The following is a 17,423-nucleotide window of genomic DNA, read 5'->3' on the forward strand; positions in this document are numbered from 1 at the left end:
TGTGCCCCTTTGTTCTAGATTCCCCAGCCAGGGGGAAACAACCTCTCAGTCAAACCCATTCCTCATCCTGAATGTTTCAATGAGATTAATTCACATTCTTCTAAACCACAGAGCAGACAGACATAACTGAATGAACGACAAGTGCAAAATGGGCCAGACTCAAACTTTTAAGATCTCCATTTTTGAAATACTTAGTAGGATTTTTTTTTAATATAAAGTCTACGGATTTGTTAATAAGGGGATCAGGGGTTATGGGGAAAAGGCAGGAGAATGGGGATGAGAAAATATCAGCCATGATTGAACGGCGGATCAGGCTCGATGGGCCGAGTGGCCTAATTCTGCTCCTATGTCTTATGGATGAGAAAATTTAACCCATCGGAGTTATAGTGCTCTTCGCCGATGAAGAGATATTCTAGGTTGATTGGATAAAATCCAGATATCATGTAGAGAGCTGCAACCAACACCAAGGGAACACTCACAAACTCAACAGCACTTCTCAAAATGATTTTGTTTTCTTACAGCCACAATTAGCAACTCAGCTAATTTCACGTTGCAGAGATTAGCTGTTTCATGTTGCCTGGATACACAACCAATCTAAAGGACATGCCAGCTCATGAATTAGAGTAACTTGCTTTCATTGGGTTTCAAACCAGCACAGATTAACTGCATAAAATGCAACTTTAACCCCAGTTGCAAACATCCCAGATGAAATGGATTCAGTTAGTTTGACCCGGTTTCCTGCAACAAAAATCAGCCCACAACACAAGATGGATCACTATTCAGCACAAATTGACAACCTCCAGGCAAATCCAACAATGGCCGGTGTAGGAAGTGTAATGTTCTTTGACTATGCTGATGTGGTAGTGTTAACAAAGAACATTAGACCTTATTTTACAACAAAACTATTCATTACTAACACTACTCCAAAGGATTACTATAATGTCTAAGGTTAATACAGTTGGAAATAATGGTCTAACACTAACTTACACCAAGATACTACAGAGCTACTGTCATACGCGACTGTTATCAACTCCTTGCTAACACCTCGTCCTGGAATAAATGATGCGTCCGGGTCACATGCCTGCATACTTGCACCACCTGCTGGTCGGATGCTAGAACTACAGCAGTAAAACATATAACTTATAATATACATACAGATGATGATGATGATCTACTCATATTACATACAGATGATAGTCTACCTATCATCACAGGAAGTAGCAATGTCACTATGAAGCAAGGCTACAGACGCTGATCGCTTTTTGGCCTTTTAGCTAAGATGAGCATGAGGTCAGGTGTAATGCCTGGATCTGGTATGTCTCTCTTGTGGGAACCATGAATTGGATTCAATTTGAATTGGTTTTTGGAGCAGGCAAGGAGCTGGATTGGGGGTTTGCCCCAATCCACACTCTGAACTCTGGCTTTGTAATTCTGTTAAAGTAATTTTTTTTTAAAGGGTACAGCCGCTGAGCGCAAGTCAGGAGGTGGTAGAGTCGAGTATCACAGAATTCGGACAGACACACCCAATTGCCAGGACTGAGGGAGTGCTGCAGTGTCAGAGCTGCTGTCTTTCAGATGACACATTGAAACCTAGGGCCCTTCTGCCTTCTTAGCAGATGTAAAAGATCTCAGGGAGCTATTTCAAAGAGCAAGAGTGTTCTCTCCGGTGTCCTAGACAATACTAATCCCTCATCTACTGTCCACTAAAAAAAAATTCATATGGCCGTTCTATCATTTTGGTTTGTGAGCCCTTGGTACTCACAAATCGGCTACTACACTTTTTTTTTAAAAATGGGACGAAACCCACGCAAACACGGGGAGAATGTGCAAACGCCACACGGACAGTGACCCAGAGCCGGGATCAAACCTGGGACCTCGGTGCCTTGAGGCAGCAGTGCTAACCACTGCATCAACCGTGCTGCCCTACTACACTTCTAATAGTGACGAACTTCAATAGTACATCATCAGTTGTAAGGTGTTTCAGAACATCGCTAACAATGTAGGCTAAGGAATAAATATTGGCCAGGACATCAGGGAAATATCTTCTTCAAAATCTTCTTCACAGAATCTTTTGCTTACGCCCCAGAGAGCAGGGGGGCCTCAGTTTAAAGTCACATCCATAGACATCACCTCTGACAGTGTAGCACTCCCACAAATGCTGTGCTTAAGGGTCAGCCTAGTTTATGCGCTCAAGACTCTGGAGTAGGACTTGCTCCCCAACAGAGGGTGGTGAGCATCTGGAACAGGCTGCCAGAGACAGTGGTAGAGGCGTGTAAAAAAACAAGCAGTCAGACAGTTACATGGACAGGGCGAGTATGGAGGGATATGGGCCAAATGTGGGCAAGTGGGACTAGCTTAGTGATAGAAACTGGGTGGCATGGACAAGCTGGGCAGCACAGTGGTTAGCACAGTTGCTTCACAGCTCCAGGGTTCCAGGTTCAATTCCCGGCTTGGGTCGCTGTCTGTGCGGAGTCTGTGCGGAGTCTGCACGTTCTCCCCGTGTCTGCGTGGGTTTCCTCCGGGTGCTCCGGTTTCCTCCCACAGTCCAAAGATGTGCAAGTTAGGTGGATTGCCCATGCTAAATTGCCCTTGTGTCCAAAAAAGATGGGTGGGGTTACAGGAATAGGGTGGAGATGTGGGCTTGGGTAGGGTGCTCTTTGTAAGGGCCGGTGCAGACTCGATGGGTCGAATGGCCTCCTTCTGCACTGTAAATTCTATGATTCTATGATCTATGGGCCAAAGGGCCAGTTTCCATGCTGTGAACATCTATGACTCTGTAACTCTGGAACTCTCTGACTCAGAGACAACTGTGCTCGCAAATAGCCACAGCTGACAGCTTCATCATATTACCATTGAATGAGCTGTCCAGCTAAGAAACCTGGTTTCAATGAACACTGCCTTAAGCAATTGGTTCTCCACATTACTCAGCAAGATGAGCACCCAACCAAACAATAAAACAACTCAGGGTGTGCGTAGTTCTTCCTGGACAAGCAGGAAACAGACAGGGTAAAAGACCCTTAAAATAAGGAACAGAGAGAGTCTTATTCAGATACACAGAGACTAATTGTTCCCCAGCGGACAGTAGTTAATTATGTCTCGGGCTGACTCAGTACTTGATTGGTCTTTAGATTTAATATTTGTTGAAGACTGATGATAATAAAATGCAGTTATCAGAAGAACACAGATTGCAAGAGAACACGCAAGTTCAGAATGTCAAAACTAGAAAATAAACCCAAAATAGAGTCACTATTATTCCAACAAGGAATTCAGGAGAAACTTTTTTTAAAATGGAGCCTGATGCCACAAGGAATAGTTGAGGGAAATAGCATAGACACGTTTCAAGGGAAATTAGGTAAGTACATGATCCTTTAGGAGGAGGAACTCGTATTTGTTTCGTGTTTTTAACATAGTAAAAACCAAGCCATAAGGCGCTTCACAGGAGCTCAAAGTGTTACACAGAACCACACAAGGTCACTGTCCATGTGCAGTTTGCACATTCTCCCCGTGTCAGCGTGGGTCTCACCCCCACAACCCAAAAAGATGTGCAGGGTACGAAAGAGAAAATGCTGGAAAATCTCAGCAAGTCTGGCAGCGTCTGTAGGGAGAGAAAAGAGCTAACGTTTCGAGTCCGATGACTCTTTGACAAAGAGTCATCGGACTCGAAACGTTAGCTCTTTTCTCTCCCTACAGATGCTGCCAGACTTGCTGAGATTTTCCAGCATTTTCTCTTTTGTTTCACATTCCAGCATCCGCAGTAATTTTCTTTTCATAAGATATGCAGGGTAGGTGGATTGCCACACTAAATTGCCCCTAATTGGAAAAGAATTGGATTCGCTAAATTTAGAAAAAAAGAGAGAGAAAAACTTCTGAAGGGCAATTAGGGATGGACAATAAATGCCGGCCTAACCAGCGACACTCACATCCCATAAAATGAATAACAGAAAATAATTATGTAAAACACCATGCGGCCACAACTGGAGTGTTGTGTGTAGTCCTGGTCACCACATTACAGGAAGGATGTTATTGCTCTGGAGAGAGTGCAGAGGAGGTTTACAAGAATGTGGCCAGGGATAGAAAAGTGCAGCTAAAGGAGAGATTGGATAGGTTGGGGTTATTTTCCTTGGAGCAAGGAAGGCTGAGGGATGACTTGATGGAGGGGTAGAGATCAAGTGGACAAGATAAAATTGTTTCCCTTGGTGCAGAATTCTAGAAGCAGGGGACATGAATTCAAAATAAGTGGCAGAAGGTGTAGAGGGGACACTGGGAAGAACTTTTTTTACGCAGAGGGTAATGGGAGTCTGGAATTCGCTGCCCGAGTTGGTGGTGGAGGCAGGGACCCTAAACTCTTTCAAAAGGTACCTGGATCTGCACCGTAGGTGCTGTAAGCTACAGGGCGATGGGCCAGATGCAGAAAGGTGGGATTAAAAAGGGCACCTGGGCGTCCTCAAGGTGGCATGGACAAAGATGGGCCAAATGGCTTCTTTCTGTGCCGTAACTTTTCTATGGAAGAAGTTACAGAGATAGGGAGGGACAGATAGAGGATAGGTTGAATAGGCAAAAGGAAATAAGGAGGAGGCTCATATGAAGTATCAACACCAACAGAGCCTTATTGGACTCCACCTCAAAACACTTCCCCCAATCCCCATGCACTTTAATCTTGCACAATAATTCACTTTTGCGGGAATTTGTCAAACACCTTCTGAAAGTCCAAATATACCACATCGACTGGCTCCCCTTGTCAACTGCACTGGTTACATCTTCAAAGAATTCCAACAGATTTGTCCAGCATGATTTCCCCTTCATAAATCCATGCTGATTCTGACTGATCCTGCCACTGCTTTGTTAATGTTCCACGATAAAGCCCTTGATAATGGATTCAAGAATAATAATGCAACATGACCTCTAATAACTTACAGCACAGCAATCCAGCGAGCTAACCTTCAAGCAACAGTGAAGGAGTTTTTAACGCTGCAATTATGAATTGCACTCTGTTTCAGTCCCTTCTGTTGGCTCCTTCATGCTCAAAGTCAGGAGCCAGACTTCATAGACCGGATAGACTCTGCTGAGTAATAGAGAGAAAATTCATCCAGCTGGTCTCCCACGTTGCTTTATTCCAGGATTCTTTTGGCACCAGTTCAGTTTGAAGTCGGTCAGCCAGCTCCCATCATTTGTGCTATTTAATCAATCTCCCTTGTCCCAGCGCCAGGCTTGTAACGTCTCATAAATAAAACAAAAACTGTGTCTCCATTCTATCACTGGGGTAAGGGAACCGGACTGAGCAGGGCGAACATTGAAAACCAGCGCAGCAACACCAAAATACATGCAGAGTGCGCAGTTGGCCTCAAATTCAGGCTTACGCAGGAAAAAATAAATCAGGTCAACTGTAATCCTATAGCCGTATTCTCTTGGGTACTTTTACTGTAAGCATGGTTGTGTGGAACAGATTGGGCACAAATATGGTGTCTCCACAGTCGAGCAGCTCATCAGCCTTAATATCCAGATTCACACACAGGTGAGCTTTTTGAAACCAGCAGGGAATAGTTCAGGAGTCTGTATCTGCCAGTGCGGTTTTCAATGGGCAAGTGTTGAAAAGAGGAATCAAAATGATTTTTTTTCCATATGCTAACTTGTTGTTGAAATAGTTAAAGAATAACCTTCAACAAATCAACCAGTCGTGATTTTATTAAAGCAGCCAGTTGAACATTGAGATTTATTTTTGTAAATAATGTTTCCCGAGTATTGGTGAAAAAAGAGACATGTCAAAACTTCATTTGTATGAATACAAATCCTTTCTTTAAATGAAGCAGCAATACAATGACTGGGTGTGCCAACGCAAACAATTGCCATCTACGGCTGAGTGTAAAAGGTCTGGAGAGACACATGGTCAACTCACGCACAATGGAAATGCAACATTGCATGTTAAAACTCCAGCTTCAAATTAAAGTTATTATATCCTTCAAAAGAGCTATTGCATTTCAAGATTCCTGTAATACATCTGAACAATTAAAGACAGATGGGCGATTGGGTGATACAGTGGTTAGCACAGCTGCCTCACAGCGCCGGGGACCCAGATTCGATTCCGGCCTTGGTGATTGCCTGTGTGGAGTTTGCACACTCTCATCGGACTGAATGGCCTCCTTCTGTACTGCACTGTCGAGAGTCTATGATTCTAAGTGTAAGGGCCCCGTTGGGGCATCCAGCAGGTCGCAGTTATGCCACGGATTTTCTTTTATAAATTTAGAGTACCCAATTCTATTTTTTTTCCCCCCAATTAAGGGGCAATTTAGCGTGGCCATCCACCTACCCTGCACATCTTTGGGTTGTGGGGGTGACACCCACGCAGACACGGGGAGAATGCGCAAACTCTGCTGGAGCCGAGGTTGCGAGTAAATTTGAAACTGTAAGCGAAAGGACGGATTGGTATTTATGTATCAAATTACCCAATTGGGGAGGCAGTAGCATCGTCATATTGTCACTGGACTAGTAATTCAGATACCCAAAGTAATGCTCGAGAGTCACAGGTTTGAATCCCACCACGACAGAAAATAAAAATCTGGAATGAAAAATCTAATGATGGCCCATCTGGTTCACTAATGTCCTCTAGGGAAGGAAAACTGCCCTCCTAACCTGGTCTGGCCTACATGTGACTCCAGATCCACAGCAATGTGGTTGACTTTGAAATGCCCGTTGAAATGGCCTAGATATCAAATAGAAATTGTTGAGTACGATTTGGAGTAATACAAAAATACAGACTCAATTCTTATCATTTTCTTCCTTATAATGATTAACAATTAAACAACAGATACCAGAAATTTTATTTCACAAATTATTGTGTTTGAAAATCCCCCAAAACTTCCGCATATAAAATAGCAACTAGCTGGAGTATGCAGTTTGACAAAACCCAACTCGTGGCAGAAAGTCAACTATAGGAGAGAGGCATAAATGTGACAAGCTTAATAGGATTCACAGTGCCTTGACACAACCAAAATATAATAGCGACAGCCTTGGGAGTTGTGTTTCTGCTGTTACTCAGAGCCATCTCCAGTTAATCACACGATCTGGGTATTCCTCCTCCCCCATTATTTCATTATACGGCTGGACTGAGTAGCTTGATCCACACACACACAGAGCAGGAAAGCCCCAAATACAAATCAATTGTATCAATCGTGCTCAGGTGAGTTAGGTTTGTCAACTGCATTGCCAGAAGTTTCATCGCATGACTGCTAACCACCCCCCACTCCATCCTCTGGGTGGCCCACACATCCATTCTCACAGAGCATCTCATGCCAACTGGAAAGCAAACGGGCCCGACGTTGATGCTTGACTTGTCCAACAGCTTCCCTCCCAATCCCCACTATCATTTTTTGAATACTTGCCTTTATTAGTTCCAAGAGGGAATTTGTTTCCCTAAATGTGCCAATTCCCTTTGCTTGCGGCAGTGTCTTGGAAATGAATGTACAATTCAAAAGGACAGCAGGACGATACAGGAGATTTGACAACCCTAGTTGAGGTGGTGCAGAGCTGCACAACTGGTCTCAATGGCCCTGGAACTTGGAGGGGAGTGGGGGGGTGTGGGGGTTGCACCTGAATACGACATTCCTGTCACTCTAACAGGACGTCAAGATATTTGCAAGAGATATTTGCAGGAAAAGTTGCAGCCTTTGTCTTGCCAGATAGACACAATTATCCTTCACTAAGCTCTACACTGGTGGTTAGGCTGTCTAGTCTCTTTTGTGGTTATTTCCCAAGCTTTCATCATGTCAGAACCTTCAACAGCCTTGCCCTTACTTAATCAAATTCCATTGACATCTCCACACTTCTCTACCTTCAAAACCCTGTACTTTTGACCAAGCTCTCCCTCCTCTCTGCATTCGATACACGTCACACAACCTCCGAAACTGTTAACAGGACCCCCAAACTGTGAAACTCTGCACCTCATCTACCAACTTCTAAAACCCACAGTGCGTATCGCTTATTTTTAATTGTCCTCCTTGACTCAGTGGCAGCAGTCTTCCTCCCTCATCACCAACCAGCACCCTCAGCTGATTCTACTGAATCACGTTTAGCTTTAACTTTAGGCCATTTACTGTTTGTGGGATCTTGCTCTGCGCAAATTATTGGAATGTCGGGAAATAAGGCAACCAATGACTACACGTCAAAAAGTCATTATTTGGTTGTGAAGCGCTTTGGGAAATCCTGTTGCTGTAGAAAAGTAAGTTCTTTATTTTCTGTTTCAATTTTGGTTCGTTCCCACACTTGGGCCATTCACCGAGACAGATCAAATTTTCACACGTGGACAGCACTCACATTACAGCCCAATCTTTTTGTGCTTCGGTGAATTGAACATTCAAAGCCTTTCATGCAAAGCAGTTCCGTCAAAAGGCCAACACCAAAATATTAAGACTTATTAATTGACCTACATTTCCAGGGTCCTCGGTGTCTAATGCAATAGAAAAACTCAGCTGTGTTACTGTCACTTCTGGGAGGGGAAGGGATTTTTGCATCTCAGCCAATCAATACTCAAAAATAACTGGTTGAGCTCCATAATCTACAACCACTAGGTTGGAAGCGCCCAGATAACCGGGATTAATCGCCGTCTGATTTAGTGCAATGCTGGAATAATTGCCAATGAGTTAATCAGCCCACTCCGCAACCCTCCAATTTGTGGATGTCTTTCTGTTAATTACCATCCACACAAGCTCTTTATTGCAATTACAACAGCATGTGGGGTTTTTAGCAACGTACAGTAGGTCCTCACTCCAAAACCTTTAACTGTTTGAGAACTGAGGGAGCATTTTGCATCAGAATCGAATCAAATTTGCAACAGATTCAAAGATTATTGAAAGCAAAAAAAGACGACTTGCATTTCTATCGCAACTTTCATGTCCAGAGGATGTCCGAAAGTGCTTTAAAGTAGATGAAGTACTTTTGAAACATTGTCACGTAGGAAATGGAGAGCCAATCTGGGCAGAGAATGATCCCACAAACAACATGGTGATCATTATCAGATAATCTGTTTTAACCATCTTCGTGAGGTTTAACTATTTCACAATTCATAATATTAAATTCATAATTATCAGCAATTGTAAACAAGTTTAAGAAATAGTTTACAGAGCAGCACGGTGGTGCAGTGGGTTAGCCCTGTTGCCTCACGGCGTCGAGGTCCCAGGTTCGATCCCAGCACTGGGTCACTGTCTGTGGAGTTTGCACGTTCTCCCAGTGTCTGCGTGGGTTTCGCCCCCACAACCCAAAGATGTGCAGGCTAGGTGGATTGGCCACACTAAATTGCCCCTTAATTTAAAAAAATGAATTGGGTACTCTAAATTTATAATAAGAAATTAAAATAAAGAAATAGTTTGAAATAGTTATATTTTACTTCACTGGTGACTGTTATCCATTTCCACTAGATTGGGTTTAAAGCCACAATACCTGGTTTGTACTACACTCTTTACTAACGCTTTTACAGCTCACGTGTCACAGAATGTTTCATATATAATTAATTATGTGAAAACGTCAAATGCACAAATCATACGGTGCAGAAGGAAGCCATTCGGCCCATCGAGTCTGCACTGGCCCTTGGAAAGAGCATCCTACGTAAGCCCATGCCTCCAACCTATCCCCATAACCCAGTAACCCCACCTAACCTTTTTGGACACTAAGGGGCGCTTTAGCATGGCCAATCCACCTAACCTGCACATCTTTGGACTGTGGGAGGAAACTGGAGCACCCAGAGGAAACCCACGCAGACACTGGGAGAAAGTGCAAACTCCACACAGACAGTCACCCGAGGCCGGAATTGAACCAGGATCCCTGGAGCTGTGAGGCAGCAGTGCTAGAATGAGGCAACCATTCCACACATCAAGATGAATGGCCAGTTACTTTAATCTTTGTGACATTGTTTGAAGGAGGAATCGCCTCCAGAATGTATTGCTACTCTTCGAAAAGTACCATGGCATCCTTAACATCCACCTGAACAGATGCGACACTCTCCTCAAAGGCGCACTAATCTGTCAGTCTAAATCACAAGCAACTCCTAGGGTAGTGTTTCCAATTCCTCCAGTCTGCTGAATGTTACCAACTGAGCCTGTTTGTGCATTGAACCCACAACCTTCTGACACAGAGCAAATGTGGCACCCACCGAGCCTCAGCTGGCACCCAGGAGTTGGCATGGAGGCGGTGAGGATGGGGAAAATCAAATGGGCTTCTCATTATTTATATTCCTTCCTGCTGAAATCTGGAGGCTGTAGGTTCAAGTTTAATTCCAGAGACTCGATCAAGTAACCTAGGCTGACACTTCAATGCAATGGTGAGGGAATGTTGTGCTGTCAGAGGTGGCATTTCATATAATACACTGAACCATCGGAGAAGGGTAAGGGGTTCTTCAATGTGCTGCCCAGTCAATGAGATGTTGTGGCCATTACTGCTTTGCTATTTGTGGGAGCTTGCTGTGCACAAATTGGCTGCTGCATTTCCTATATTACAGCAGTGATTGCACTTCACAAAAGACTCATGGCTGGAGAGCACTTAGGGACATCTGGAGCTTGTCAAAAAGTACTACTGGATTGTAAGCCTCTGGGGCTGCACAGTGGCGCAGTTGTTAGCACTGTTGCCTCACGGCGCCGAGGACCCTGGTTCGATCCCGGCCCCAGGTCACTGTCCGTGTGTTGTTTGCACATTCTCCCCGTGTCTGTGTGGGTCTCACCCCCACAACCCAAAAAGATGTGCAGGGTTGGTGAACAGGCCCCACTAAAAAAGAAAAATTGGGCACTCTTAAATTTATAGGGCGGGGAAAAAGGATTGTAAGCCTCTTTGTCAGGAAGTGCATTTCCATGAAAATTAACGGACAAAACATTTGGGAGTCTAATATGAAATGAAATGAAAATCGCTTATTGTCACAAGTAGGCTTCAAATAAAGTTACTGTGAAAAGCCCCTAGTCGCCACATTCCGGCGCCTGTTCGGGGAGGCTGTTACAGGAATCGAACCGCGCTGCTGGCCTGCTTTCAAAGCCAGCGATTTAGCCCTGTGCTAAACAGAATGAAAATCAACCAATTTGGTGATGATCCAGAGGCACAACATAATAAAACAAACCATATTTTGGAGAGACAAAGAGCATGAAAGAAATCCCAAGAATACAAAGGTGTGATACCAGCGTGGCCCACGGCACAACCTGCCTGCAATTGCTCCTGTTCTTGTCAGCTACAGTCACAAAATGCTATCGCTGGAGCCCACAGATCTTTTGATTATTCAATAACTGGAGCACATCAACCATCAAACCAAGTTTCTGGGCACAGAGTCAAAACCATTGTTTTATACACTGCTGCAATCTGATATCCACCAGCACCTACATGTTCACAACACGTTCCTACCTGTTGCACAATAACATATCTGCCATGGATCAATGGTGGTGCTGTGTCAAGTCAGTCATACTGTCACGCCCCACTCCAAATCTGGAGCACCTGGACTAGTACAGTACCGAGGGGGCACTACACCACCAGAGGGGTCATCTTTCAGGGGAAACATCAAATCAAAGTCCTACCAGCTCCCACAGTTGGTTGTAGAAGATTCTGTAGCACTACTTTGAATAGTAGCGGCAGCCGTCTTGAGGTCCTGGCCAATATTTATCCTTAAACCAACATTAAAACTGGTCATATTCACACTGTTTGTCACCTTTCTGTACATAAATTGGGCCCCATGATTGAATGGCAGAGCAGACTTGATGGGCCGAATGGACTAATTCTGCTCCTATTATGGTTTCCCCGCCATAGAACTGTGGCAAAACTTCAAAAATGCAATTAATTACGTATGAAGTGCTTCAGAATGCCCAGAGGACATTGAAAGATGCTATATAATGCAAATTATTTTGTGCGTGCCAAACCCCAGTTATTACTCCTTAAGTGCTATCTCACACCAGGATACAATTACAGAGACATAGACCATTCTCCAACCGCCTCAACCAAGATATTGGGCGCGATTCTCCAAAATGGAGACTAAGTGTTCACGCCGGCATGAACGCAGTCGTGTTTCATGACGGTGCGAAACGGGCACGGGGACTACCGATTCTGGCCCCCACAGGGGGCCAGCACGGCGCTGGAGCGGTTCACGCCGCTCCAGCCTCCCTTCCCGGCGCCAAGTGGATGCCGTGCCAACCTGCGCACGCGCGGGGGACTTTTTCAGCGCGCCGACCCTGCCGCAACATGGCGTGGGTGTTCAAGGGTCAGCGTGCAACAAAATAGGCCCGGGGGGGGGGGGGGCGGCCCGCCGATTGGTGGGCCCCGATCACGGGCCAGACCCATCGGAAGCCACCCCCCCCCCCCCCCGCAACAGGCCGACCCCGGATCCTTCGCGCAGAGTTCCCGCCGGCAGCGACCAGGGGGGGGTGAATGGCTCCGGCGGGACTCTGCTTATTCCGTGCAGCCGCTCGGCCCATCTGGGCCGGAGAATCGGCGGCCCCGCCGCGGACAGCGGCCCGCAACCGGCGGCGCACCAAACACGCCGGCCCAAATGGCGCTGATTCTCCGCACCTCGGAGCGGCGGCGTGTCGCGGTTGCGGCGATTCTCCGGCCCGGCGCAAGGCTGGGAAAATCGCGTCCATTATCCATAACATACCAGTGTTAATGGTGGGCTATTAAGATTCTTTTTTATTGGGCGGCACAGTGGCGCAGTGGTTAGCATTGCTGCCTCACAGCACCAAGGTCCCAGATTCAATCCCGCTTCTGGATCACTGTCCGTGTGGAGTTTGCACATTCTCCCCGTGTTTGTGTGGGTTTCAGCTCCCATAACCCAAAGATTGCACCTTAATTGGAAAAAATTTATATTAAAAAAAGGTGGTGGTGAGTTGCCTTCTTGAACCACTGCAGTTCTTGAGGTGTAGGTACATGCTGTTGGGGAGGGAGTTCCAGGATATTTTCCAGTGGCAGCGAAGGAACGAGGAACGGCGATATATTTCCAAGTCAGGGTGGTGAGTGACTTGGAGGGGAACCTCCAGGTGGTGGGGCTCCCACATATCAGCGGCTCTTGTCCTTCTAGATGGTAGGGATCGTGGGTTTGGTAGGTGCTGTCTAAGGAACCTTGGCGAGTTACTGTAGTGCATCTTGTAGATGGTACACACGGCTGCCAGTGTACGTCGGTGGGGGAGGGTTTGAATGCATCACAAACGAAGCCAAGTCTCAATGTTATCCAAATTCACAAAGAACCACAAAATCCCTACAGTGCTGAAGGAGGCCATTTAGCCCATCGAGTCTGCACCGACCCTTTGAAAGAGCACCCCCCCCCCCCCACCCCAACCTGCAGATCTCTGGATAAAGGGTCAATTTTAAGGGGCATGTATTCTTTCCAGCATTTGAGCCTGAATAACAATCAGAAGAATGATGCTGAGCTGATTATCTCCTTGACTCCCCTATCAAAGGTCACCAAGACTAATTTCATTACCATGTTTCAATTGAGTTCTGCCAACTCAACATGGACGGGGTAGCAGCATGCTACATTCACTATCACAAAAATCAAAGACGAAACTGGACGTGCCTTTAAAACACAAAGATAATCTTCTAATCCACCCCGACTTAACTGCGCTACAGTTGCTGCTTTGAATCCATAGGATCCTGACAGTACAGGAGGCTTTCGGCCCATCAAGTCTGCACCGACCCTCCCCCCAACCTAACCTGCACATCCCTGGACACTAAGGGGCAATTTTAAACATGGCCAATCCACCTAACGTGTGTATCTTTGGACTGTGGGAGGAAACCGGAGCATCCAGAGGAAACCCACGCAGACACGGGGAGAATGTGGCAAACTCCAGTTGCCCGAGGCTGGAATAAAACCCAGGTCCCTGGCACTGTGAGGCAGCAGTGCTAACTACTGTGCCGTCCTATGTGGAGAATCGTACATATGTGGAGTATTGTACATCGGTTCCACATTACATCATGGAAACAAGTAGCTTCCACATCTGCATTCAACGTGCCATTGTCACGAACTCAAGCAAACTAATGCCCCAGAAGTTGCAGTGATAATGACTGAAAAACAGTAAGCAACCACTGTAATTATTCCCCCAAACTGAAAGCAACTTGGAGAACCAGACACATGCATAATAAGAAAGTGGAAGTCCAAATGTTTTTTTACTGATTCAATACTCCCTCTCCTCCAGATTGCAGTCAATGAATGTCTTTCAACTGATGTGAATTTTGACTCCTCCACTGTTAGTCTCACTATAAAAACCCTGGAAAATGTTACACCTTGTTGAATGTGGTGTATAATGGCATATTAATTTCATAATTACTGCTAAACACACTCACTGGCCCCAAGAAACATTTTTTTGTGACATATCAAAATGTCTCTATTTTTTAAAAACATTTTTAAAGTTTACTTATATTAATATTTTAGCTCCTGTCTAAATCCATTCAATTTATTTCCTATCTGCATCAGCTGTGATTCAGCACACTCGCCTGAGTCACTAGGTTCAAGTCTCAATCCAGGACATGTTTGACACTCCATTGCATTGTCAGCGGTGCTAACGTTTTGAAAGATATTAAACTGAGGCCCCGTCTAACCCCTCGGATGGACATAAAAGATCCCTTGGAGCCATCAAATGATAGTGGAGAGGTAACCCCCCCCCCCCCCCCAATTTCATCCATCAGTCAACATCACAGAAACATATTATCTGATCGCTGTTACTTTGCTGTTCAGGGGCTGGCACAGTGGTTAGCACTGCTGCATCACGGCGCTGAGGACCGAGGTTCAATCCCAGCACCAGGTCGCCGTCCATGTGGAGTTTGCACATTCTCCCCATGGTTGTGTGGGTCTCGCCCCCACAACTCAAAGATGTGCAGGGTAGGTGGATTGGCCACACTAAATTACCCCTTAATTGGAATGAATGAATTGGACACTCTAAATTTATATATATATATTTTTAAATTTAAATTAAAGAACAAAGCTTAGATCCAAAAGTTGTGGAAAGACTGTGTAAAGTTATTGTAAGTAGAAGACATTGCACTGTGCGAAAATACAGAAAGGTGCCAAGTTTACTTATGGTTAGTTCAGTGTGGACAGCTGCAGTTCTGGTACAATAGGTCATATGATTTTTTTAACATATAAAACAAAGGGAGGGCAGCACGTTGGTGCAGTTGTTAGCACAGCTGCCTCACGGCACCGAGGTCGCAAGTTCGATCCCGGCTCTGGGTCACTGTCCGTGTAGAGTTTGCACATTCTCCCCGTGCTTGTGTGGGTTTCGCCCCCACAGCCCAAAGATGTGCAGGCTAGGTGGATTGGCCACACTAAATTGCCCCTTAATTGGGAAAAAATGATTTGGGCACTCTAAATTTATTTTTTAAAAGAAATAAAGGGAAACTCAACTAAGGGACCAAATCCCCAGTTTTCTTCACTCGTTCATTTGTGTCCATCTCATATAAAATGCTGGAAATACTCAAGCAGGTCAAGCAACATTTGGAGACTGAGAAACTTCAGGGCGAGCAAAGTGCTGGCAGCATTTTATTTCAGATTTCCACTAGGGCAGCACGGTGGGGTAGTGGGTTAGCCTTGCTGCTTCACGGCGCCGAGTTCCCAGGTTCGATCCCGGCTCTGGGTCACTGTCCGTGTGGAGTTTGCACATTCTCCCCGTGTCTGCGAGGGTTTTGCCCCCACAACCCAAAAGATGTGCTGGCTCGGTAGATTGGCCACGCTAAATTGCCCCTTAATTTAAAAAAAAATTCAGATTTCCAGCATCGGCAGGACCTTTTACCATCGTCTCCGTGGTTGGCCAGTCCAGTGACACTGTGTGGACATATACGCATGTATCCCCACTAACAGAATTCAGGCACCAGCAACATTGGGGGGGGGGGGGCAAAAAAAAGTTATTTCCTATAAAAAAAAATCAACCGTGTTTACAACAGACTAGGAGCCCAGGAACACAATTTAGTTTCTCAATCAACGCTGTTTCTCCTTCCTTCCCTCTTTCATTACTTTCACTTGATTCACAAAAAAGACTTGAGCTAAGATTATACGATCCAAGAATCGTATCACAAGGACACCATTCAAACCTCAATCCAGCCCAGAAAAACCTTTTCGGGAGGGGAGGGCGAGGGGAACAGTTGAAAACCCCACTTAGTTTTCTTCTTAATCACCCTTTATTGCTCAGTCGCCCCTTTTTTGTTGACAGATCGCCTTTTGGGAATTGCTAAATTATTTCACTATTTCTTTGACGGGGTGGACTGGAAGAGAGCGAACCTACTGGTTAGTAATACGGTTATCATGTTTTTACAGTGATCCTCAAAGCTGCCCATGTTTTGTAATGAATCAGCTCCAGATCCAGTTTTAAAGTGGAACAAATCGATCCACGCCCTTCAAAACAGCCTTATCTCCAACTAAAACACTCTCAATATTCCAAACCCTTACCACTGGTCTGGATCGATTTTGTTTCTTGAGGTTTAAATCCAACGCAAACTAAATGATTTATTCCACCCCCCCCCCCCAAAAAAAAAACCTGATAAGTTACGATTTTGAAACGTTTAAGAGAGAAGAAAAGCGAGGAAGAGGAGACAGGGGCTGATCTGAATTTTAAAATCAGCAATCCAGACAGCGAACATAAAATAAGTTTTGTTTACCAAAAAAAAATACAAAGAACAAACTCATTCTCTTTTTTAAAAAAGAATAAATGTTTTCCAAGACCTCCCCCTACATCTGGATAAATCTTTCTGTGGGTCTATGTGGAGTGAAAAAGAAATGTACATTCGAGGGGGGGGGGGGGGGGGAGATATATACTTCCGCCTCCTTGGCGCCTTCAACGGTGAATGTTACAAAATGTAGCAAATGCGAGGAGAAGAAGCGGAAATTGAGGCAAGGGTTCGCAACAGTGTAACTGACGAGTTACAGTGTAACTGATCAAGGAGAGCACCGAGTGCGCAAACATCGTGTCGATTCCAGCTCACCTTGTCCAGGCAGTTGACTTTTTCGGTCGGGTAGACAATCTTTTTACATCTGGCACAAGATGGATTCATTTTGGGAAGCTGATTTTATTTATTTTTTTGCCTTTGTCGCTCGACCTCTCAACTGCACGCAACTCGCTCTCTGCAATCTCCTCGGACTACGTTCCACCCTTCTTTCTGCTTCTGTTGGAAGCTCTTCCCTCTCTCTGAATCTGACCAGGGAATAAACAGGAGGGGCCCCTGAGAGCGCGCTCGGAGGAAATTACACATCCAACAAGGGGTTGGATGGAAACGCGCACGTTGATGTAGACGCGCACGTTCAGGAAGCCAGAAGGGGCAATTTGAAACCAGGCTTCTATTCCGCAGGAATGTGTGTAATCATTAATCCAACTGCCGTTTTTATTATTTGTCGAAAACAATCGAGTGTGAGGTTGTGCTGGTTTTGTGTATCGCGTCTGTTGGAGGATTACAGTGAATCGATTTCATGCTGCCATTTTTGCAAGTACAGG

At 45.2% G+C, this 17,423-nt stretch overlaps 1 protein-coding gene across 1 annotated transcript in view; it reads right to left on the minus strand.

The window, feature by feature from the left end:
• Positions 1 to 17,188, minus strand: part of lasp1 (LIM and SH3 protein 1) — a 186,872-nt gene extending 169,684 nt beyond the window's left edge. Inside the window, exon 1 of the mRNA XM_072487444.1 lies at positions 16,918 to 17,188. Coding sequence (XP_072343545.1) covers positions 16,918 to 16,986 — 69 coding nt within the window. The 5' untranslated portion in view covers positions 16,987 to 17,188. The remainder of the gene's footprint in view (positions 1 to 16,917) is intronic.
• Between the last annotated feature and the right edge of the window lie 235 nt (positions 17,189 to 17,423).

This window comes from Scyliorhinus torazame, chromosome 21, assembly GCF_047496885.1.
Source record: "Scyliorhinus torazame isolate Kashiwa2021f chromosome 21, sScyTor2.1, whole genome shotgun sequence".
NCBI classification, from domain to species: domain Eukaryota; kingdom Metazoa; phylum Chordata; class Chondrichthyes; order Carcharhiniformes; family Scyliorhinidae; genus Scyliorhinus; species Scyliorhinus torazame.